At 44.7% G+C, this 25,255-nt stretch overlaps 2 protein-coding genes across 2 annotated transcripts in view; one reads left to right on the top strand and one right to left on the bottom strand.

Moving 5' to 3' along the window:
* The window catches only part of igsf3 (immunoglobulin superfamily, member 3), a 47,537-nt gene extending 34,751 nt beyond the window's left edge, over nucleotides 1–12,786 (top strand). Inside the window, exons 8-10 of the mRNA XM_076111884.1 lie at nucleotides 9,234–9,644; nucleotides 11,520–11,963; nucleotides 12,536–12,786. Of these exons, the coding sequence (XP_075967999.1) occupies nucleotides 9,234–9,644; nucleotides 11,520–11,963; nucleotides 12,536–12,786 (1,106 nt within the window). The remainder of the gene's footprint in view (nucleotides 1–9,233; nucleotides 9,645–11,519; nucleotides 11,964–12,535) is intronic.
* Nucleotides 12,787–23,018: 10,232 nt separating this feature from the next.
* rpe (ribulose-5-phosphate-3-epimerase) lies at nucleotides 23,019–25,030 on the bottom strand. The gene is made up of 6 exons (XM_076107101.1): nucleotides 24,865–25,030; nucleotides 24,415–24,494; nucleotides 24,177–24,316; nucleotides 23,885–24,019; nucleotides 23,599–23,685; nucleotides 23,019–23,510 (listed from the first exon to the last, which is right to left on the bottom strand). Exons 1-6 carry the CDS (start codon nucleotides 24,984–24,986, stop codon nucleotides 23,388–23,390), a joined length of 687 nt encoding a protein of 228 aa, XP_075963216.1. The 5' UTR covers nucleotides 24,987–25,030; the 3' UTR covers nucleotides 23,019–23,387.
* Nucleotides 25,031–25,255: the final 225 nt, after the last annotated feature.

The following is a 25,255-nucleotide window of genomic DNA, read 5'->3' as shown; positions in this document are numbered from 1 at the left end:
TGGCTTTCAAAGCAGTCCAGCAAAGCATTATGGTGCCTGAAATGCCGATAGGGTCCAGATTTGATGGATGTGGAGGGAGGAATATGAGCAAGGTGTGTGGGTGGAATCGGAGGGTTTTCGACTTCTGAAACATTTTCTGTAACGTTATATTTTTAACCATAAGCGATGCAGGAATAGCTATGTGCAAGCTTGCGTCCGTGCGGGCCTGCATGTCCCTTCCATGTTCAGGTGAGGATACGTAAGATGCCGTATTGACTTCAGAGGCAGACTGTGTGGTGATCGATAACACTCTAAAAGTGAGGCGGTGGAAAGTAGTCACAAGTACAGTATGGCCTCTTATTCCCTGCTGCTATCGATTCAGATGAATGCAAACTGATGTAAACACACACATACTCGTACAGAAGCACCTCAGTTCAGAGACGGTGCTTTTACCTGCTTGACTGACTGTGCCCTGACCGTAACCATTCACTCAGAAGACACAGTGTCCCCGGGCCCTTCAGGAGTTATTTGGAGATCAGCTTATCATCCTGAATGCTCATTTACCTTCCCCCTCCCATGTGCAGTTTACATTGTGTATCCTTAAGGACACAAACACACACACATTTTTGCAGGGGAATAAACACTGGGTCCTCCTCCCACACCCTTTTTCAGCAGGGCCTCCACGACAAAGTGATCAGTAACCTTGGTAATGCCATCAGTAGCCATGACAATGTGATCAGTTGCCGACTGAAAGCCAATCACTAACCATAACGGTGCGATCACTCTGTTTGTAAGGGCACTATCTCACAGGGGAGGGTGAGTGAGACATTTCTTTATCTCATAGAGACCTGGCTCAGTCCCGGTCTTGCTGTGTTTGTCTCCTCCACCTCCTGTGTGTTTTTTTTTTTTTTTTAGTTGTGTAGTCAGACCTCCATTTAGCCTGATGATTCATTTGTCAGCATGTAGGACGTCTCCCTCTGCCTCACGCCTCTCCTCCCCATCTGCTTTTTCCTCTGTTTTGCTAAATGTTAACCACTCCTGGCTAAATGAGCGACTGGCATTTTCAGCTCCTCTTCTCAAAGAAGTGGGATGAAGGGGGAGTGTGTGTAATGAGGCGTGAGCAAACATGGCATCGGACCATATTCATAATTGAGAGGCTTTAAGTCATGCTTCCAGAGGTACCTGCTCAATATGCATGAGCTGCCTCACCAGCATTATGTGTGCACATAGACATGTGTCCAAGTTCTTGCATGAATGCCACTGCAACCGTGTTTCTTGTGATGTTCCTTCTGAGAGCTTCCATATGCTTACTCTGCATATATACAGAAGCTTACCTCACCCCTGATACCCAGCAACAGTAGAACTGTTTCTCTCAGCTTTCTGATGCTCCATTACACCGCCATCTTGTTTTCAGAAGGAAGACGCGGGCATGTGCCTTCACATCCTGTAATAAGGTCTGCAAATGCGGAGTGACGCTCCTCATCAAAGTTTTTCTTCAAAAGCGAAGAGTGAATAGCATCGGAAATGGCACCCTTGATCCCAAACGTCCGTACCTCTTAGATTAGCAGTATGGAAGTTGTTGGATGTAGATAGAAGCAGGACCCAACGCACACAGAAGCAGTCAGCCGGTCAGCAGCCCAGCCCAGGTCTACTTCCTGTTCCAGATTGCCTTCGCAGCACACGGTCTGTATCCGAGTCCCGTGGGTCATATTAGATGAGTTCACCACCATCATCTGCACACACACACACATACACACACATACAATAGTTTTATGTTCGTTGTGAGGGCAACCCAGTGCTTGAATTATCCACCACAGGCTTCACTGCACAGAACCACTGCACACACCAACACTATCGTGCTCGTTCACATACAAACATGCAGGAGATGCACACGGGGGCGCAGAGGGCAGGGGGGGGGGGGCCCTCCCAGGGCAAAGGTGTAATTATCTTTTGGTAGAACACAATTCAATACTAGCCCTCACAGGAGAGGATCTCCTCAAGCTCACACGCACAACAAAAACCATAAACATGCGGCACACAGTTCCACATACAGTAGCAGTAATATTAGATTCCACCTGATTGAGTTTTCTCTTTGTCTCTGTCTGAAATACAATAATGGCACATGTTCAGCATCACCAGGGAAGCCTCAGTCTCTACAACACACTGTAATATCATCCACTCATAACTCAAACTGCACACACACAAACACACAAACACACTCCGACACACACACACACACACACACAGAAAACACGCAAAACTAATTATGCTGAATCTTCCCCTAATGGAACCGGAGTTTAGATTAATGATGGTTTTGGGAGTTCAAGACATTTTTCTCATCACTTGAGTGTGTGCATGTGCACGTTTGTGCGCGTGTATCTGGCACGAGGAGTGGGATATTAAGACCGTCTGGTTATTGGCTGAGCTAGAATGATGATGATGATGGAGGGGAAGGGGAGAGGGGTGTCCCACTTAGAATTTCTCCTCATCTCTCCTCACACACCTACGCTCGCCTGGCTACCTTTCACTCACACGATCAAGCCTCACGCAAGCCTTGCTTATTCTTATCCCCCTCTCTTGTTTAGCCTTTGTTCTCTCTCCATCTCTCTTTGAATTAGAGGATATATGCCTCCTACTTTCTCCTACTTTATCTTGTCCTGCCTCATATGCTCCTTCTCTCTCTCTTTCTCTCTCTCTTTCTCTCTCTCTCTTAGTTCTTGAGGGCATCTTTCCATTTAATACCTGCTGGCACAAGCAGATGCCGCACGGGCTCTCCTTTCATGCCAGTGAAGTACTTGCCACCCAGCCGTTATTGATAGCGTTGGCGTCACTTCGGTGATTGGAGATTCCTGCTCATCAGGGCATGGATAGGAGCTGCCTGTCTTCATTAAGGCCCATCCTATCATCCTCATGTCCTCCTTCTCCCGCTCCCGCTCCATCTCTGTCTTTCTACATTTCGTTCGCACTCTCCCCACGAGTCTCTTTTAATGTCTTCTTTCCCCTTCACTCTCACTTAGCTGCATGTTTCCCTCCGCGCACGCCCCCAGCTTCTTTCTCACTCTTGTGATTTAAAAAAAATATATATTTCATAATTCCCTGCCTCCCTCCTTCTCCTCGTAATTCCCTCCATTATGTTTACATTTTCCTTCAAATAGCTTCTTCACCATTGTCAGTATTTCATGAATAATAAGGATATGGCAGCTGTGCTTGTTTGCGCACAAAAGCAGCTTTATCGGTGTTATTGTTCGTGTCAGGGTTGTAAATCTTCTCTGTGCCCTGTTTTTGGCTGCAGTTGATTATAATTTGAGTTTGCCCACAAGCTCACCTCGAAGGCGGCGCTCCGTGTATGTCTGCAACGCACAACCTCCCTCTTGTACTTGCATATACAAATGATCAGAGTGCACTTGTTGTGTTTTTGTCTGTCGCACACGCACACGACCACACAGGGTCGTACTGGGTGATAAACGAAGAGCCTTTAAGGGGTGCACTGAAACAGAAAATCATTTCATTAAAGATTTTTGATTAATCGCGCCTGTTTCAGACATTCAAGGTCAGGCTCCTTTTCCTGTGTCTTCTTCGTCTCAAGGGCAAAGCCCAAACAATCTCTCTCTGATGCAAGAACACAGGCACATATTTCTGTCAAATCCAATCTAGGCCTCATTTCCTTGTTCAGCCCAAGCTGAAGACACAATGAGATTCTCTGTGCTGTCTCTCCATCTCTCTTCAGCACCTGTGAGTGTGTGTTTGCGTGCGTGCTTGCGCGCGTGCACGCGCGCCCTGCTGCTGTAATTGAAGTCGTAACTCAGAGCTAGCTACAGTGCTGCTGCTCCCCATGTAAATCAGTAGCTAATAGTAGGAGCAGTGCAGGAGAGGCTCAGCAGGGCCGCCTCCTGAATACATACACAGGCACACACACACACACACACACACCAGACTCTAGCCTGCACTAACTGAATGACCACTGTTCTCTGTGGTTTAAACAGCATATCTTTATGCTTATTGGCAGACCCCATTTTATCTACACACACACACAGGCATGCACGCAGTCGCACGGCTCGATGTGATATGTCTTTATTCTCTCCCCGCGATGCCAGCTTCTTTCGGGCCATTAATCTCCCAGAGTTCCCCCGTCCTGACCCTCTGTCTCACCCTCTCTTGTGCATCCGTTTTTCCCGTTGGGCCAACCTGTGTTCAGCAATCACTCTCCCAGACAGGCAGGCAGGAAGAGGGAAAGTGCAGTCAGTGCATCAGTGTGTTCGCACTGATTGTAAAAAAAATAAAAAAATAAAAAGTGTGTGTGTGTGTAGCTCTGTCTTGGTGGCTGTGTCTTGGCGTGTTAAAGGCTGCCGTTACGTGCACAGATCCCCATAATTAGAGCGCTCTTAATGATATTGTAGTGGGAGTTGGAAAGGGGAGGAATGAGGAGTGGTAATATCCCTCTGACACAATGGGATCATAGATACATCGCAGTCATTAGCATAGAAATTAGGCTTCCAGTTCGGCAGAGGAGCCACTTTTCAGTCAGGGGAACCCCATCAGTCAACGCCTCTGACTAGCCGCCAGCTCTGATCTATCCCGTCTATGACAGTGGTCCACATTGGCCTGGGTGCGCAGCACTTTTGTGAGTGTGTGTGTCTTAGTGTTTGTGCTTGAAGAGGTTGGCAAGGAGCAGCAAGCCAAAGTAAGCTGTTCCGCAGGAGATCAGGGCGTGTCTAAAGCCCTCAGTCCTGACATGCCGGGGTCCTGGCCGTGGATTAGCCCATGGCTGTGCTAATGCTAACGCTAAAGGCGGAGCAGGCAGCCATTAAGACTATAAGTCCTCTGGAGTGGAGCTGGAGCGACTGCCTGCTGCTTTCCAAAATCCCCCCAGGCGTATGTTCTCACTTTCTGTCTTTTACATCTCTCTCATCTTTTCCAGGCTCTTTCTCTCCCTCTGCACACTCACTCTCACTCCTCAGCTCTCTGTTGGTAGGTGCTCGTGAATATCCATTCAGTGTGGGGATACATCCCTTAACTCTCCTGCTTTTCTCCCATCATGTGTTCTTCCAAGAATCTCATCCCTCTCTCTGTGTCTACCTTTCTCCTTTTATTCGTCCCTTTCATCTCTGTACGTCTCTTTCTGTTGCCCACTCTGGCCTCCTTTAAATAAGTGGAAGGGTTTCATCTGTGGCCCAGTGGATAGGATGTCAGCTCAGTGGTCATTAAGTACATATTAGATCATATTTTTTTAAAAAGCTAAAATATTACGCAGAGACCCCACCAGCACCTCTAGTGTTCGCACTTCATTTAGGCCTCATGCATATTCATGAACCCACAGGTGAGTCTGCTGAATATTCATGTCAGTGTCCGGCGATTAGAGCGAATGTGATCAGGAGAGACATAGATAATGGTAACACAGAAGGGAGGAAAGAGTTGGTGATTGGTCAAAACAAAGACCGCGACGACGGGGAAATGAGAGGGTTGTGAGTGCGCGTGCATGCGTGAGCTGTGGTGAGTGTGCGCTGACATGCCACAGTAGCATCCTTAGCTGTACACTCCTCCTCTCCCCGGACCCAAACTTGTTTTCATCTGCTCCGCTTCATGAACAGTTGTGTGGTGCTGCTATACAGCTTTTGGGGGTTTGGGGTGTGCTTTGTTATCTTGTCTTCCTTATCAAAACTGGGCTGCAGCTTGTAGCCTTTGTGTACTTCCTCCACTGATTGATAAAAGGAATAAAGACAGTTTTGTCTCAACTCTGCAGTTCCTGTAGCTATTAAACGAGACAAATTGGGCACATTTGGGAAAGGGGTGAGACAAGGGTTCAATGAGCCAACTAGTGACAGTACTGTGTGGATGTGATTGTGTGTGTGTGTGTGTGCGTGTGTGTGTGTGTGTGTGAGATTGTGTGTACTTTGCTGACACTACATGCCCAGCAAACTGCTGAAACACAAGTACCTCCAGTGGAGCTGAGACACTTAAAGGGGAAAGAGGCACTCTGTCTAGATACACCTCAAATCATTGCTTATTATTGTTTTATTAGTGTTGTTATTAATAATAATAATGATATTGTTATTATTTTTTATTATTATTATGCAGACCAATAATGTGACTTCATTACATTTGATTGAATCATGCCTGGCGATGTAAACACAAGGCTCTGGTTTTGTTTCGTTGAGCCTTTAAACGACGTATCTTCTTGTTCATGGAGACAAGGTTACCCTGGAAACCACAGAGGATGTCAGGTGATGTCAGGTGTGAGAGGCTGCCTACAGTTATGCTCGAGAATAACGTCAACATTGTTAAGAGTGTTCATCTCTCTGTGGAGAAAATTAACTGACCAAAAAGGGGGGAAAAGAGTTAAAGGTGCTTATGAAATCATCCACTGTTATTCTCACCACGGCCAGTTTTTAGTGTCACATGAACTAATGCAAAGCAGTGAGAATACTGTTGCCAATTAGGGATTAGTCTTACTTTGTGGAAGCACCCTTGAGGCTCATTAAAAAGCACACAATAGCAAAGAACATGTGATGACACTTTAAACAGGTACTGTGACAGCCTGACACACAGTTGAGGGAATTGTGAGCCTTGTGAGCGACGATTGAACTGGCTTCCTACGCTGCGTCTCTTCCAACAATCTGCCCTCATATACGAAATTCTATACACCATAAAGACTTTTTAGCCGTTTTTTCTGCCATTTGCGTCAGAAGATGCATCGACGCGACTGTGGCCGATGGCTGCGCCGTAGCTGAGGGAAGAAGCCTCACTCTCAGAGGGAACGGACGCGTGTCAGAGGATGTGGCAGGCTGGTCTGTGACGTCGCTGTTCTCTTACTGAGGCATTTCACAGCATCGGGAGTTAGGAGGGAGCGGAGACTTCAGGTTGTTTTGGGACATAAAAACAACGTATTTGTTCTTCCATTTTATGTGTCCCACTTACTCTGCTTGAGTGAGTGCTTAGTTATGATAACTTGTAATAGCTCATGAAGCTACCTAATAGGGCTTGAATAATTAGCCTGTTTTCGCTTTGAAAAAAGCATTTCTGTAAACACTGATGTACAGCAACAGGCTCTCAGCCCCCAGTTTTTCTCCTGGCTGCGGATTCAAACTTCAAATGGGAACGGCAGAGAATGGTTTTGTCCTGTGCCAATCCAATCCTGCATGGTTCCACTTCAGGAGGTTCGGAGGTAATTCTCCTGTATAAAAAAGAAAAGAAAAAAGAAAAAAAAAAGAAAAGATTGCCAGGATTCCGCAGGCTCGGCAGTAATTCCGGATGCGGAGATTGTCAGGCTTCCTACCAAGTCTCTAGTGGGTACCGAGGCAATGTTAACGACTCATTTCAGACGCTTGCTCGAACAGGGTGGTCTGGCGATGCCTTGCAGCCGTGCATCTTTTGAATGCGACTAAGTGTGTGCATACTGTATGTGTAACGCAAATATGCAGAATCACAAACCGCTGTCATTTGAGCATCTGTGAGGGTGAGGTTCCCAGGCCAGATGGCTGTGACCCGAGGCAGTTGATCAGTCAGTCGGTCCGTCATATTACAGCCTAGCGTGAGCTAGGAGCGGACATGAAATTGGGAGATGAAGGGGTTGTTTTAGAATGCAGGAAAGGCTTTTTACTCAATAACAAAGAGTTTTTACACAAAGAGTTTTGTATTGGGTCAGATTTGTGCCAGTTTACATGTGCATATTCCTGAACAAGGCTGGATATCCTTTGCAATTTGTCGCACTAATATAATACCAGAGTTGGGGTACCAATCCCCAACAATACTTTTTTTTTTTTAAATATTAACCCATTTTTTTTACAAAAAAAGAAGCCAACATTGTCTAAACACAAGCAGTACAAGAATTTTGTCAAAATGAAATGCATTCACATCTCCAAATCTGAAAGAGTGTGATTAAAGAATACGTGAATGAGAGTTTGAATCTGACTAAGCATGTGGTGAGAGCTTTTGGCACTTGAAATATCCTAAATAAGTATATTTGTTAAACCGATTTACATACAAGGAATTGTATCAAAGGCTGCATTTGATGTGCTTCTTGTGCAAACGTACATATAAAAGGGATCTTTGTAGGTTGTTGTATTTGTGCGATGTGTGTTTTATTTGGACAATTCTGGCAGACATCGGGGCTCTCACCCTAAAATAGGCATTCATCTCTCCTTTTTGTGGGACAGGGCTGGAAGACATTCTGCAGTTAAATGTCCGCCGCTACGATCAATTAAGTGAATTTGTTTCCCCAATTTGACCTCGGCCAACAAACGACTCTTGGCTCGCTGCCAGCGTACCAACGCTAGAAAGTGCTACCAATCAAGTCGTTATCGCTGAGGTCAAAGATGGTTCCATTTGTTGACAGAGATGCACGCGTGTGATTGTTCTACATTTATTCAAGCTGTGTGATATTTGTTTGAGAGCAGGTAAATACACCAGAGATTATAATTGTTTGGAACAAATCTTATTTATTCTAGAAAAACAATCTATGAATCTCATGTTTGAGGGATTGTGTGATGTGAATAGCTTTCCTGTGTTTTAGGGCCGTGTGTTTGTGTGTGTTTTCTACATTCCCTGTGGTGAACTAATCCTCCCCCCCAAGCGTTTGACAGCGAGGCCCTGGTCATGGTCACACCTGATATACCTGCAGCTAATCCTATCCCACAACCGATGTCACTGTAACCAATCCTGTCACAGCACTCAGGGCAGCCTCAGCTTCCTCCTGACATCTCTGTCACACCTCTCTATTATCTCCTCCCTCTCCTATCTGCTCTCTTCCCATCCTTGCCCGACTTTATATGAATGGGTTCCTTCTTCCTTCCGTTTCCTCCTGTTTTTTGGCAGACTATCAGACCTCCTGCACTGTTTTTTTTTTCTTGTATCTTACCTAATAATATCCACAGCTGAACTTCACAGTCCACCCCCCTCTCCTTCACCCTTGTTTCTTCTGCTGTTCTGCATCTTAGCTTACATTTTTTACTTTGATACCCACAGACCTACCATCCCCTCAGCTTTGATTTGCCTGACATTTCCTCCTCTTTTCCCTCATATTTCTTTCTTTCCCTTTGTCACCTGCCTCACCCACCCACGCGCCACTATCTTTTCCTGCCCTGCTGCCACCAGAAATAAACCCAGCTACAGGTCGTCTGTCACAAAAACAGAAACTGCATTGTGCACCTGTCGCCGGTGCTCACATTCTCCTGCACCCAAAGGAATGACTGTCTGCTCTTTTACCTTCCCTCCTGAACCCCCCCCCCCCCCCCCCTCCATCTCCTGATTCCTTGCAGAGAGCAAGCTGCGAGTGCAAAAGACCAACCACTCCCAGGTGTTCCTGGAGGATAGTCGCGTCAGGATCAATTGCTCCATCAGCTCCCAGACCAGCCAGGACTCCCAGCACGCTGTGCTGTGGTACGTCAGGCGCGCGACCGGGTCAGAAGCTGACGAGCTCCTGCTGAGGATTGAGCGCTCGGGGGCCTTCGAGTACGGCGCCTACGCAGAAGAGGAGAGACTGCGGCGTCGAGTCCAGGCCGAGAGGCTGTCAACCCGTCTCTACGCGCTGACGTTAAACAGGGCAGAGAACAGCGATTCTGGGACATACTACTGCCTGGTGGAAGAGTGGCTGAGTGACCCAGATGGAGCCTGGTATCGACTCTCCCGGGAGTCCTCGGGGTTCACGCAGGTTCTGGTCAGACAGCCAGGTAAGCGAGCGGTTCGAACTGCTGTTTTCTTAAACAAATGCTTATTTATTCCCACTGCAGGTAAGCATCAGCTGCCACTTTAGCCCCACATGCTGCCTTGCTTTAGACCATTTAGACATTGTCAACCCACCCACCCCCACCTCCTCTAATTTGCTTTGCCCTCACCACTCCCACATGCTCTGCTCAAGGCCGTCTCGCTCTGATGACTTTAGATCTCAGGTGGCAAAAAGTGGGTTGAAGTCATGCCAGTTCTTATGTGCCATGCCAGAGGGCAGAGCCTGGCTCAGACGGAGAACCTAATCCTCTTGTCCAGTACTCAAAAACTTTCAGAGCGCTCAAAGCCGTGATGTACCTACTGCCACCCAAACCCTGATGTCTTACCTCATGGCTGTAGTATTAAGCACACTCTTTTTCTGTCTTATTTTTCCCATAGCCCATATTCACATATTCATAATTACAAACGCCTCCTTTACAATCAATGATGATAACAACCCATCCTTGTATGAGTCTATTCCACACACGAACTCAGGGGGACTTATCACAGACGTCTCTGAGAGCGCTGTTCATCTGTTCAGGTGTCCTGTTTCAAATGCAGAGTGAAATCCCTGTTATGGCATCTGTCCAACGAGAATGTGAGGATCAAAACATCTGGTCACAAGCCAGTAGGGCAAGGAAAAGGCTAGTTATGTAGACGGTGAAGCTGCTCAAACAATTAATTGAGCTACAGCACCCATACCAATGCATAGATTTGAAAACATGTGTGCACCCTTATATTTGTTTTGTGTAAGACACTGATTGCTTTCATGCTTTAGTTAGTCAAAAGCTAACACATGGTTGTTTGTGGAAGCTCACCAGGGGGTCTGGATTAATATTTAACGCTTACTGGATGGCAAGTATAGTGTACGTGACCGTACATGTTTTTACTTTTAATGATGCATAAATATCTACATGCGATTAATAGAATATGCTGTGTAAATATCATGGATATTCATAAAGGTGCTAAAAAATGCATTCGCCCAGGAAGCCATCCAGAAATCAGCCTGTCGGGCGGAGAGATGAGCGGAGATGTGTGCCAGAACTCGCTTATTTATTTTCTGCTCTCCTGCTGTCCTTTTCTGCTTCTCATTTTGCTTTAACAAGAGGACCCTTCCAAACTGTGTGTGTGTGTGTGTGTGTGTGTGTGTGTGAGCAGCCCAAGCAAGCCAGGTCTTCACTGGCATCTCTTTTTTATTTATTTTTTTACTGCAGTGAAACTGGGGCATTGTTCCACCCCTAAAGGGTTGTAGCATACCCACACAGACAGACAGACACGCTGGCCTCAGGGTAGGATCTAACCTTGCTGGAAAGCTGAAAGACTGGTGATAGCTGTGGGCATCACTGTGGGATTTCTTTATTTTTGTCCTCTGTTTACACATTTTGAAGGTTTGGTGTCCCTGTTTGCTGAACCATTTGCTGCTTGTGTGTGGTGTAAATTTGAAGTGGAAGTGCTTGCTGCAATTTCCCAGAATCCAGGATGACATCTTTAAACCACTTGTTTTGTCTGATCAACAGTCCAAAACACAGATGTTTTTAAAAAAAAACAGGAAAACCTCACATTTGAGAAGTTCTTATCGTTAAATGTTGAAAAATTACTCAAATGATTAATTGCTTATCGAAATAGATGCCAATTAAATTGTAACTAATCCATGAATCGACTAGCCATCTCAGCTCTTGTTCAAATAGATTCCAGAAAAGTCGCAGTTAATGTAAATTTGACTGAACATTGTGATTTGGTGCTCTTATTGCAATGCCCCAAGAAATACTGTACACATTAGTACATTTCCACTTTGTCTGCCCCCATCTGTTTCTCTGTCTAACATGCTTGGACCTCCACAGAGATTCGACTGCAGGTGGAGGAATTGGAGTCTAACGTGACGGTGGAAGAGTCTGCCTCTATCCGGCTGGGCTGCAGCATTCCCTCCCAGTCGTCCAAAGACTCCCGCTTCTCCGTGTCCTGGTACGTGGAGCGCTCCGAAGACGAGGATGATGACGACGAGCAGCCGGACCAGGAGGAGGGAGAGTGCGTGTTCTCCATCGGCCACGATGCCGTGTTTGGAAATGGAAACTGCAGCCCCAGAGAGGAGCCGGGGCCAAATTCCCGTCTGCAGTTTGAGAGGATGACCTCCGACCAGTACAGCCTGACCATTCAAGGAGCGCGGCCGACCGACGCGGGCCGATACTACTGCCATGTACAGGAGTGGCTACTCAACCCCCGCAATGCGTGGTACCACCTGGCCACCAACAACTCTGGGTTCACAATCGTCAATGTAATGCAACAAGGTAAGTCCTTAATTATTTAAATCCTCAAAGCTTCAGGTGAAAATGAACACTGTGACAAAACTATATTTGTATCCATGGCTGTCTTCTAATATTATACAGGCAATTTAAGACCGGGGAGCTTCTTCACAGATAGCACAAGATGTAATTAACTTCTGCGTCTTTGGATGTTTCGTCTCACTATTGTCGTATTGCCCAATCCTAACAGGTCCTCTGTGTTACAGTATACATAACTAGAGAATATTATGGGCCAATTAAGGAGCTCTCAGGTACTCTATATGTCATCCTCTGATGATATGGCTTCCCCACTTGCAGCATTTATTTTAAAGATAGGACGAAGCTCAGTTAAAAGCAGCAGCCAGAGATGGCCGCCTGCTGTTAAGCATTAAAGCTAAGTGATTAATGCCAGTGTCAAAAGTGCTCTGATCTAAAGATGTCAAACAGATTCATTCACCAGTGTCTGTGAACTGTAAGAAGTGCATCCCACATGCTATATGAACACATCTTTCAGTGATTCATTTTCTTCAGGACTTTATCAAGGACCGAACTAACCGTTGTCTGTTCTCCGTCAACAGTGTCCACCCTCCAATCGGTGGTGTGCTCCAACGACTCCCTCTTCTACTTTGTCTTCTTTTACCCCTTCCCCATCTTCGGCATCCTCCTCATCGCCGTGCTGCTTGTGCGCTATAAGAGCCGCAACAACAGCAAGAGCCAAGAAGGCAAGAACGGCGCCCCCCTCCTGTGGATTAAGGAACCTCACCTCAGTTACTCCCCCACCTGTCTGGACCCACCTGCGCTCAGCCTGCACCCCGGCTCTGTCGACTAAGCGAGGGTCCCCCCAAGTCCCCCCCCCCCCCCCCCCCCAGTCCCCCGTGCCTCACGCACATCGAGGATCCAGCCAACACAATGTCAGGGAGCAGATCTGTACTCCACCTTCAGACCTTACTGTCGTTCACTGATGTGTTTAATTAGTCAGTTTAACAATCCCTACCCTGGTGGCTGTCTGTTTTATGTTAACGTGTGTGTGTGTGTGTGTGTGTGTGTGTGTGTGTGTGTGTGTGTGTGTGTGTGTGTGTGTGTGTGTGTGTGTGTGTGTGTGTGTGTGTGTGTGTGTGTGTGTGTGTGTGTGTGTGTGTGTGTGTGTGTGTGTGTGTGTGTGTGTGTGTGTGTGTGTGTGTGTGTGCGCGTACCTCTGTGTGTGCGTGGACTCGAATGCGTGTGCCATGTTAGCACGATTAATTGTGCGAGTGCGATTTGAAGGAGCCTCTCTCGTTTTTTTTGTTTTCTGTGACACTCATAGCTGCGTTTTGTTTTTACTACTCTAAATATTTTGTCTATTTTTCAAGAGAGGGAAAAAAAAAAAAATTGTGCACTTGAGATCATTGGCCAAACCGGGAAGAGCATTTAAGAGAACGAACTCTATAATCGACTCCGGCACTGAGTGGAAGCCAAAAAAGTCTCACAGCCTGGCCCACTATGTTGGTTGCCATAGTGATTCTCTGCACCCACTGACTCAGTCCGTGGCTGATGACTTGGTTGCCAGCCTGCATAGAGACAAAGGCAAGGACACACAAGTCTGTGTCCTAAGTGAGGATGTGTGTTGGCCCACCTGCCTCCACAATGAATTTGCCTTGGCAGACAGAAACCGGTCCTCTCGCGCCACTTTAACACTGCCAGACACTCTGGCCTTCGTGAGAGACTGCTCCACTCTTCTTCACCCTCCTCCTCCGAAAAGAGACAACAAGAGAAGGAGAGGGAGGGACGTCAGAAATGGTGGGGTTGTAAATGAACAGCGCTCTCCTGCTGAGGGTATACGTTCTTTTAAATAAGAGATTTTTCTTTCTTTTTTTCAGTGCCAAGACCTCCTTATTTCCATGCTGTTCTCTCTGCAGATGATGTTTGAAGTTTTAAAGCGAGTCAGAAAGCTGATTGTTTTTTTTTTGAAGCAGATTGTAAATATGTCTGCGTACCTCCTGCTGTGGGTTTATGGTCCTTGAGGGCAAAAAGGGACATTTTTACACTCGTGTTAAATCAGTTGAATTGTCCTGCTTAGATTTCACAGTCGGGGTTATTGAGTAACACATTTCTTTAAGTCGCCCAGTAGGACCGCTTCGTCCAGTCCTTAAAGATAGCAGAAGATGCAGATTGATTTTGAAAAGGACTTTTGATTTGTTACGAGCCACACTGGATATTTCTGTGTGTAGATGTGTAGTGAAAACACTTCATGTAATATGCACACCATATGAAAACAAAACGACGTTCGGGGGGCAAATGTTTGACTTTTGTGTTTATTTTAAAGATTTTTCTATTTATTGTTTTTTTTACTACTTTGCATAGCTTTGAAAAAAAAAATTATTTTTGCTTTGAAATTCTCTAAGAACTCTGCTGCTTGTGTTGCCAGGCAACTGCACCAAGCCGATTATGTCAATAGCCTGTGTGTTGGCAATGTGATAGATGTAGAAATGCTAGATTTGTCCTGCGCATTGCAGTCTGTAGCATTTCATACCAGATTGTCGAGTTTGGTCAGTGTCAAAACACTGTATATCTATACCTATAATGAAAGTTACTGTGGCTTTACGTGTACAATAGTTGAGCAGATGAGTCACAGAAATGAGTTCACTTAATGCTTTTTTGCTTGAGTCGCGTTTATTTAGTGAAATGTGATGTAAACACGGAGGTAGGACGTTTTGATCAAAGACGGCTGAAAGCGAACTGTTACGACGTCTTCTAATCACGGATTGTAGCCGAAGGCGTAAATCCTTCGGCTCCCCTGATGCAAGAAAGAAGGGATGGAAAATCTGTGTCCCCTTCCCTGGAATTCATCATCAGCCAGGCGTGAAGTCCTCCACCCCCGACCTGGGCCTAACCCTTTCACTGCCAGACCGGACATGAAAACTCTGGAGAAACTTGTCTCAATCGTGTCGACATGTATATTGCATGACAATACTGCAGGAGGAATTTTGATGTTTTGTAAACTTTTAACTCTTTGAGCATTGTGTTTGTGTGACATGGCAGTGCCCAATTTCCCCCCCCCCCCCCCCCCCCCCCCCCACCACCACCACCACCTGACTTCCTGAGCCAAGAGTCAACAAAAAGCCCAGTCCCTCGTCATCTACAATATTTGACTGCCAATTCCAGATGCCCTTTGAAACCTGTGAAGTAATCCGTTTCACGAATGGCTGTTGTGGAGATCGTGTTTAATATTATTGCTCATATTTGTCTTTTTTAATGTTTGCTTTTATGCAGCACTTCATTAAACAGATTTATGTCAAAAAGTACGTAGCCGATACTGACGCTGAACCACCACGTTCTGTGATTTCCACTTCCTTCACTGTTTTTTTCCGAGGTAACCGGTCCATTTTAAGCAGACCACCCACTATTCCACGTTGAGTAAAGGCTGGTGCTATTTAGTCAGGGGAGTAAGAAATGTTCTGCACGTGCAGCGAATTCCGTCTTCAAAGGAAATGCCCATCAATTAGCTGTCGGTCTACTCATTACTAACCGTGTGTTTACAAGTGTTTTCAGGGGGGTACAAGGTGCCAGACAAAAGCGGCACATAGTAGACAAAGACGAGTGTTACACACACTGCATTTTGCCTGCTCGCAAGCACTTAATGAGGCAACATTTCCACCATCACAGTCTTTCTATGTCAAACATCCAGAGGAAGAAAAAAACCCATAAAATGACAACTTCAGCTGCATTTACACATGATGCTGAAGAGCATTCCTATACGCCAAAAAGTGATCCACTATTCATAACCTCACACGGCAACTATGCTAAAGCTGGTTAGTAGCCGAAGAATATATACGTATATACTGTAAAATACACATTTATGACAGAAAAATGTACAATATTGTGATTGTGAGTGTGAGAAAAAAACCGAGTTTGTGATAGTATGTTGTGAACTCCTCATTGGAGGTGGAGTTGTCATTTTCTTTGTACATATTGCCTTTTTTTTCTCACATAAGGATGTTTGCCTAACAAAGACCTTCGTGGTCACGATGTTGCCTCATTAAATTGCAATAGTCAGTGTGTGGACTACCTCTCTTTTTCTATTGTAAACTGTCTTTAGCCTCCTGTTGCTATATGATGTGATGCTACTGCAAGTCAAAGTGTGTGTGTATATATATATATATATATATCAAAGCTGCAGGGAAGCCATTCTGTTCCTTTTTTCCGGCCCGAGTATCACGAGGAATAATTGATGGAGCTGTTGGAAAAGCTCTTCTGTGATTTGACAGCAATGGTTGCATATCTTATTATTTGCATTAGCAGTAAATGCTAATAGGGAGCTAATTTCAGTTATTTATAATCAAAAAAAAGAACTACAGGAGCGTGTTTATTGGCTGAGTGATTGCCTTTTATAAATCTTGAACATTCCCAGAGATGCAGGTTTGGGAAATGGTGCCACTGAACAGCTGCTTCGGCCTCGGTGTTTAAATCACATATTCCTACACGCTTAAAATCATGGAAATCATGTCACTGCGCTGCCGCCATCATTGGGGCTGTACAGTTGAACTCTGGTGGGTTTTTTTGGGGGGGGGGGGGGGTTGTAATAATATTAACACCATCCATAGCTGCCTCCCAAGATTCCCCCGAACGTGACAGTGTTGCAGCTGCGTTTTTGAGGGCTGCATGTATCGGCTGTGTGCTGGCTCCAGATTTAGGTGTAACATAGTTTGTGGTGATGTTTTCAGTTCAGCCAGTGGTGCTTTATTTTCAGTGATGTGTTTTTTTATATGACCATTGTTTGTTTATTTTTTCATTGGTTATTCAAATAGTTGCCAGCGTGGCCATTAAAAAGGCACTTTGCTATTGTCAGTTTATTGCAATAAAATACATTCAGTGCTTCTTCCTGTTTTCCTTCCAACTATATGCGTTTTTTGCATTTCTATTTGGAGATCAATTGGAGACCAACTTGGAGATTAGTTACTAAAACAACATATCGATCCAGTTTTCTCACAACAACCTTGATATATTTAAATACTACCAGCATCCTTCCCACTCGTCTAGTTCTGCTTTAACCATGAACTCAAGGTCAATGCCCTGCAGGCGGCAGGGTCTTTTTGAGTCTATGTTGGATTTGGACCTTTGAGCCCCTCAACGCGAGAGTTTCATTATTCCGCATGTTCAGTTGTGTGTGTGTGGGAGAGAGAGAAGGATTGGGTCAGCATGTCTGGGGATAAATAATGCTTAGAAGGCCTCCTGCAAGTTAACCAGGCACTTTTTTGACAACCTCAGCAAATCACATCTCACCACTCATAACTCATCCAATGCAGATGGACTTGCTCACTCTTCCTGCCTCTCTTTTAAACACACACGTACCCACATAACTCCACAGCATTAAGCTGCACTCTTCCACCACTCCATGGCATTCATAAACTGCTTTTTGACTCCTTCTCCCCATGAATTCATATTAACTCATATCGATGCACGTATACCCAATGAAGCCAAGAACAAATGCTGCCAACCATTCAATAAATCACGGCGCCACAAAAGGGAAAACTGCATTCACTGGAAGAAACATCTGTTTGGTGTGTGCTTGTGGAGTTGCTGGATTGTTTTCTGGGTTGTGATGCTGATACAGGTTCCCCCTGAAAGAGCTTTTGGTCGATTCGTGACAAAACAATCTGTCCTGACTGAAAAGAGCCCCCACATTCAGAGATGCATTGATGCTGCCGGCGCTAATCGCAGGCACACTGATACCGCTGATGTTATTGTCAGTCAGCTCCGTCACAACTTCACAGGATGCAAAAAAAAAAAAACACTGAATCCTCAAGCTTTGAGCACTGTCCCACTTTCCCCGCCGATTTCTGTTCTCTGTCTCCCATTTTCTCAAGCGCACACCCTATGAGGGAAGATCTGTTTTGCATAAAAGTAAGCAACACTCACAAATCTGTGGTCCTCGCTGATGCGGATGCAGACACCAGAGGGCACACATGGGCAGACAGTACTTAACGATCCAGAGCAGCAGGGCAGCAGTCAGGCAAATAGATTATGATTTATTGCCAGTGAGAGAGGAAGCGCCGAAGACAATGCAAGGACAGGACATGTCGTCTCCTGCTTTCACTGTGGTGAGCTTGGATGCATCACATCAAGGACACAGAGAAGAAACCATGAAGATTGGTATCCAGATGAACAGCATACAGGTGTGAATAGCGCTTGTGTACAAAAAAACAAGTTGGCCTGCAAACACACAATGCTCAGCATCCACTATGTATTAATAGGATAAGTTCTTAGAGTTAAAAAGATAAGGGAGGCAAGGCTACAAAATGACCGGCTTGTAGAGTGTGACTAGTCTTTTGAGGCCTGCGCGCAGCTTGTTGCACTCACCTTTGTATGATTTCACATTGCTTTGTGTGGTATGACTCACTGTGATGTAAGTGTGAGTCAATGAGAACAGCGAGCCATCTTGTTAATACACAAACTGTAACATCACATCTTGAGTAGCGCACTGGTTTTCCTCTACATGATATAAGTAAAGTATAGAGAAACAGATGTACCACCTGTACTGATGCAAATGGCACTGCAATTTTCTCTTGATGTATTAGCAGCAGTCGGTAATCTCGAGGGCTGTGTGATTTGTATAAATAATGCAAGGGGAAAAAAAGAATCAATTGTTGTATTATGGGCCCGTTAGTTAAGGCTGTTCATTGGAAAAAACGTTAAAGAGTTTGGTGTTGATTATCATAGGAAGGGAATCACATGATTCACGTGGAGCACAAAACACACAAGACACCTACTGACATAAAAACAACACAAATACTGGTGGTCCCACACATCATTCATTATTGATTAAAAACATGCACAAATGTACAAACACACAAACTGATACACACACACTGGAATATTCTCCATTTATCCATAATTGATAAACACTAAAATTGTGTGTGCACTTCCACTGGCTCTTCCTACGATAGAGTAAACTGATGCAAAGGTTGCTACTAAAGCAACGCTCCCCTGGGACCTGCATTTAGTCTCTCTATTCTCTGAGGAACCTGCCGATGCCTAGAGATTCAGACATCGAGCTAATTAACCGTCCCAGGCGTTCATTGTTTTATTTGTTTTCGTGAGAATTTAAATGAACATTTAAATACCTGATAGGTGGGATGACCTTTGCTAAAATGTATAATTTATTAGGGGAAATTTGCCAAGGCCGGTTTGTCCTGACCTCTCTCACTAAAGCTGATCTCGAGCTTGGTCAATGCATGAAGGACTTTTCACTATCTAAGGGTGGGTTTACCAGAGGAAGCTTCAGTGAACAGCAGCAGATGAAACTATCCCTGAGGCGTTTTTAAGCATGAGTAAACGGCCATGCTACGGAAGCCAAATGCTAACAGTGTGCTGTGGTAACATGTTCACAATGACAATGACAATGCTAACATTCATTTACTAAATTCACCAAATACGTGTTTTTTTTTTTTTAGTGTTGTTTTGCTAATTAACACCGAGCACAAAGTCCAGCGGAGGTTGATGGGGATGAGATTGAGTTTAGCAGGTATCATAAATCAGACTATTGAACCAATCAAGATGTTGACCCGATAGTTGTGCTTAATAAACAGTTAGGGGATTAACAAAGATTCAGGTACATGAATGTTAGAAGATATCTTAGAAATCAATCAAATAGTTTACTCGAAACCACAACTGTCAACCTCATGGTGGTGCTAGAGGAGGAGTCAGAGGATCAAGCTTCAAAGTAACATCTATGTTATGGGGACTGTTAATATCTGCATAGATGTTGAGATATTTAAATCTGGAAGAAAGTGGTGGACCGACCGACATTTCCATCCCTACACCCACGTCGTTAAAAACCTGGCTTTGATATATTGTACATCTAAGAGGATGGAGTACTGACTTTAATTACCTTGAACTCATCCTGGACCCAACTGTATAGTGGCTCTGTATAACTGGGCTGTATAGTAAGAGATCCATACAAGCAAAGGAATAATTATCATCTGTAGGAAAAGATAAGTTCATAGCATAACACAGTATATGCCTTGAGGCATTTTACACAGCAGAGAAGCATGCAGCAGGGCTGATAGCTGCCCTTTGACACTGGCCCCCTTCTTTAAACCACAGCTCAGTTATCCATCATATACAGTAGAGTCTGTACAGTAACCCACCATGCTGCAGGGCAAAGCAAAGAGATCTTCTGTTATGTTATTCTAAGCAAGTTGTTTTTTAATTGTTAATAAGACAATAGGATATGCATCAGTAAAGCTGGCAACAACAGCGAGCTAATCAGCGATGTGCATCTTGTTCTCCTGTGGGAAGCCAAGTAATTATGAATGAGCATGAGAGGGCGAAGCGACGTCACTAATGGGCCTTTAGTGCTGAAGATGAGGTGAGAAGTACAAAGATATAATTCTGCTATATAATGATCCCGGAGAGGGGGAAGGGTGAGTCATGGAGGCAAAGAGAACACAGAAGGGAACACAAGGACCAAAATGAACGGCAGCAGAGCAGAAATAAATAAGGGAGTAAATGTAAAAAACACGTTCCTCTGGGAAAAACAGCTCCTTCAAACAGCATCTTTGGATGATTCCTGTGAGTGAGTAGTAGCTCCTGCGGTCCATCAAGGGACCTGCTGTTTGGTGATCTGACTGCCGTCACTGTGGGGTTGTTCAACCTGCGGTACTCTGTTGAAGTCTGCACACTGAGACATTCCCTCACAGCCCTGCTCTGAAGATCAAAAGCTCCACACGACGGCTGTCTGACTCATTTTTGGTCTAAAATCTTTTCTGGACTTTCAATAACTGCTCTTTCTCTCTCTTTCTCTCTCTCTCTCTCTCCCCCCTTCCCTGTGTGTGTGTGTGTGTGTGCATGCTGTGAAAGACATAGGGATTCACACAGGTGATCAGGAGGAAAAGCCAAGTGCCGATGGTTATCTGATCATTCTTCTCTCCGTCCCTGCCATCCCCAAGCTATTACTGCTTTTAACCGCAAATGACAGTACCTGGATATAGTTGCCATGGCACCACAGCCTCTCACGAGTGACTTTGATGTATAAGTTAGGGCCCAGCATGTGAAACATGTCCGTGCCTCGCACTGTATGAACATCCTCCATGCACTTGACTCTTTCATTTGTCCCCACGCTGCTCATATTTCCCTCTCTACATATGTAGTCTTATAATAAATCAACGAGCAGGCGCGTAAACAGTGCAAGGTGATCTGGAGAGAGGAACTGTCAATTAACTGATGATGAGACTGCGACATGGCTTAAGGAGCGCGGTGCGTGTGTAGGTGCCGACTGCTCCCTCGCATTGAATTGTGTCCCTGTCTTTGCGAGGCGGCAGTGACACCGGCATACAAAACGCCTGTCATCATCTATTAGAACACGAGTCTGTCACAGGACGTTCCCTCATGGTGCCACAGACACATGTATTATACACAAACTCCCTCGTCACATGCACAAAACCCTGTGTGCGCCTCTCTAACGCATGATCGGATGGGCAAAAAATGATGACATTATCTGCCATTATATGTGACGTTGAAATGAAAATACAGATTTCAGGCATCAATATTTCAACTGGTCCGTGAATTGCCTCCAAGACGTATGCTGCATTATTAAGAGCGAGCTGCTTGCAGTTGGAAGTATGTCATGGGTGATTTTCGATGACAGGGGGGATTCTTTCAGCTCTCAAAGAGATGAGGATGCTGCACACATGTCTGTGGCGTTTCTGGGTGTCCTCCGGAAAAAGGCTTCTCTATCTCAGTCTGGCTCAACGAATGCAATATAACATATTGATTCTTGGAAACTCACTAAATTTCATTTATTTCTATTCCAATTAAATGGTCAGTGGCAGCGCTACTGCACGAGATTCACTTGACTAACAAAAACACACAACTTTATTAATGTGATGATTTTGACTGAGGAAAACGGGCAAAAGTTGAAACACTCGGTATGCACGTACTGTAGTCGGACAACACACTTAAGTTTCAAATCCTTTTGCCAAACAACCCAACAGTGGCACTCATTCTGCAGCCGATTCTCTGCAACGCTGTTAGTGCCGCTGTTCCCACTACGGAATTGAATGCATTATAGATTACAGCTCTGCGTTTCTAATCTAGAACTGTGTAAAAATATTTGTCTATGCTTACAAATGAATAATAAATGCTAACACTTTAATCAAATGATTTCTTACACTGACATGGAGCCCCCCAGGTGATAGCAGCTATGCTTGTTGTCCAGACTCGCCATCTAGTGTATGAAAAAGGAGTGAAAGTCAGTAACGCAGCTTGGTTTATGCATATTTCAAGTTATATCCCACATTCAAGTTGTAAGTAAAATACTGAAGAATTAAGAGCATCATTTACTTATCATTAAAAGATCTCATTTTGCTATGTAGCTAGTAACTTTAGCTGTCAATGAAATGTAGTGGAGTAAAAAGTACAATTTCCCCCTCAAGTTTAATACTTAGGTAAATGTATGTAGTTACATAGTTACTAGTTTTACATCTATTGCACTTCTGTCCATCCTGGGAGAGGAAGCGCTCAATAGTTTTTTCCCTGTTCAAGGTTTCTTGGGGGAGTTGTTCCTTCCCCGATGTGACGGTCCAAGGACAGAGGATTTCCTCTTAGGCAAATTTGTGATATGGGGCAATATAAAAACAATTGAATATAATCTTCTGGTTTCACTTCAGATTATCATTCATTATCACAGATTGTATGCCTCCTTTTCTAAAGACATCATTACAAGGGATATATTCTGAGGATTCTTTTTTTTTTACCTCAAAATAATAATAATGTACCATCACATCAGTGATAATGTGTAAGTGTGTACTGCGTTCCCCATGCTGAATGAAAAACATCAGTGGGTTATTTAATTTAATAGGCCAGCAAACACTATTTTCTTTTACAATTTGGTCGTAATTCAAACTTATAAGAATCCATACTTCACTTCATTGGAGTCTTTTTAATTTGCAAAAGCATTTCTCATTGAATTTACAAGTGTACAATATGTAAGCTGAGCAGTTTAGCAAGTTGTGAATGGTTCATTTCAACCAAACTGCTGAAAGAGACGGATGGAAGTCAGAAAATGACTCGCGAAACTGAAGATTTTCTAAACACAGTGCTCCTTGGACCATTTTATTTCCATAATATCAATTTAAAACAGTGTCAAACAATATTCTGGAATGTTTACATATGTGAAACAAGCATAACCTCAGCTCCGGTCTTCAAATGGATGTCCCGCATGCTGAGATGAGACTCAAATTCAGTTAACTGTTCAGAGAGGCGATTGTGGTCGGACAGGATGGAATTCAAAATGTTTTGTAGAGGCACGGTGCAGCGTCACTCACATCAAAGTGATTTGGATTAGGCCATCAGTGCCCTGCTCTGACCCTAACCCCTGACCTCAACCCCAGAAAAGTGTGTGTTGAGTCTGTTGCTGGGATGGGCTGTTAGCTTCGTCACAAAGAGGACACCTCAGCGGTCCAGCGAACGTTTCTGGATTGCTTCAGCCACCACGGTGCGCAGGAGAGCGATGACAGAGCGAGGGTCGTCGCTGCCCACGACAGCGCTGCCTGACACGATCATGTTGGCTCCTGCCTGCAGCAGGAATGAGCGTAAAGTTACTTAAAAACACACAAAACTGGATCGGAATTTTAGGTGAGCGATACGCGCTTGAATCCCTTACCTCTGCACACTTGTGAATAGTGTCAGGGCCGACTCCCCCGTCTACTTCAATGTCTAATGACGGGAACTGACTCCTCAACCAGCTCACCTGGACACACGCACAGAAATAACACAAAGAGCTTGAAACATGCATAACACCATAGCTACAACACAATTAGTACATTAGTAGGACGGAAAAAACAGACGGTGCTACAGTTTAAATCAAAAACATCCTATGGACTAAATGTATGTTGTGGTGGTGTGTATGGTTCCTGTTTTTCCTTCCTCTGCCTGTGGTTTGACTTTACCTTGGGCATCATGTCCTCCATGAACTTCTGGCCTCCAAAGCCAGGTTCAACAGTCATGACCAGAGCCATGTCGATCTGGTTAGCCCAAGGTGCTAGCTCTTCCACAGTAGTCCCAGGCTTTAAGGCCAAACCCACCTACAAAGCTCACACAGTGTTAGTATGAAGACATAGAAAATACAGTCGCCTTAGCACTTTTGTATGTAGCTGATCAATGCTAATATTTCACTTTTTTATTTTTTTTTTACATGCAGCACTGATGCTAATGCCTCAGCCTGCAGCGTGATGTTCTCACCTTCATGCCACTCTCTCTGATCTCTTTGATGAGGTTACCAGGGTTGGTGGTGGACTCTATGTGGAATGTGTATTGGTTGGCTCCTGCTGCAGCCATGGGCTTCACCCACTGCTCAGGCCGAGACACCATCATGTGCATGTCTGCAACATGATCACTGTCACAACACTGCACACGGCACAGCAGATGCATTCAGGATTCAATTCAACGGGGTTATTAGGTTAAGGTAAGTCTCGCTCACCAAAGAAAGGGTCTTGGCCTACTGACTTCCTTAGGCACTCTACCATGGGATGTCCAAATGTGAGGTTGGGGACAAAGTGCCTTAAAGGGAAGCAAAAGCAGATGTGATGAAATCCTCTCGTCTTGCGTGAACAGTTGCAAACAAACGCAGAGGTGAAGAGGAAGGTAAACAATGACTAAACCAGAAAGCAGGAGGAGGAAGTATGTTGTTAACACTTGCAAGACATTATAATGTTTGACACCCTGAGGGTTTGAAAGCCTCATTATCGACAGACGCAAGCCATTTAAATCCAGTCACATAAATATTGGCTTTCCCGGCTTAACTTCTTGGCAAGCTAGTTTAGCTTGTTGGTGTTAGCCAACTTTAGCTCTCACGCACTGAACTTCCAATCGGCTCGCTAGTTAGCGTGCTAGCTTGTCTTAACTAACGTTAACCAACTGACAAACCAACCCGTCCATAACATCGAGGTGCAGGTAATCTGCCCCGCAGTCCATCATCCGCACGCACTCGCTGCCCAGACAGGACAGGTCGCTGCTCAGGATGGACGGACCGATCTTCGCACTGTAAGCCATGCTGTTGCTGCTGTTACTGTCTGCATGCAGCCAGCCAGCGAACACCAGTTAACCACAACATGAAGCACAACTTCCGCCGATACCCTTCAAAATAAAGCAAAGGAATAAGGATAAAAAGGAAACAGGAAGAAAGTAAATAATTCAAGTTTTGCTTTGTCAATACATTTGCAGCTACTATCTTTCAGGTCAAACAAGTCAGCATTTTAAAATTACTTTAATCAAATATTATTTTTCTTGCTGTGTCGAATAGTAATATTTTATGCAAAACA

Source organism: Anarhichas minor, unplaced genomic scaffold (assembly GCF_050575085.1).
Source record: "Anarhichas minor isolate MPS153535 unplaced genomic scaffold, ASM5057508v1 ptg000004l, whole genome shotgun sequence".
Taxonomy (NCBI): domain Eukaryota; kingdom Metazoa; phylum Chordata; class Actinopteri; order Perciformes; family Anarhichadidae; genus Anarhichas; species Anarhichas minor.
The sequence above is the reverse complement of the archived record's forward strand: the minus strand, read 5'-3'. Positions and strand labels throughout refer to the sequence as shown.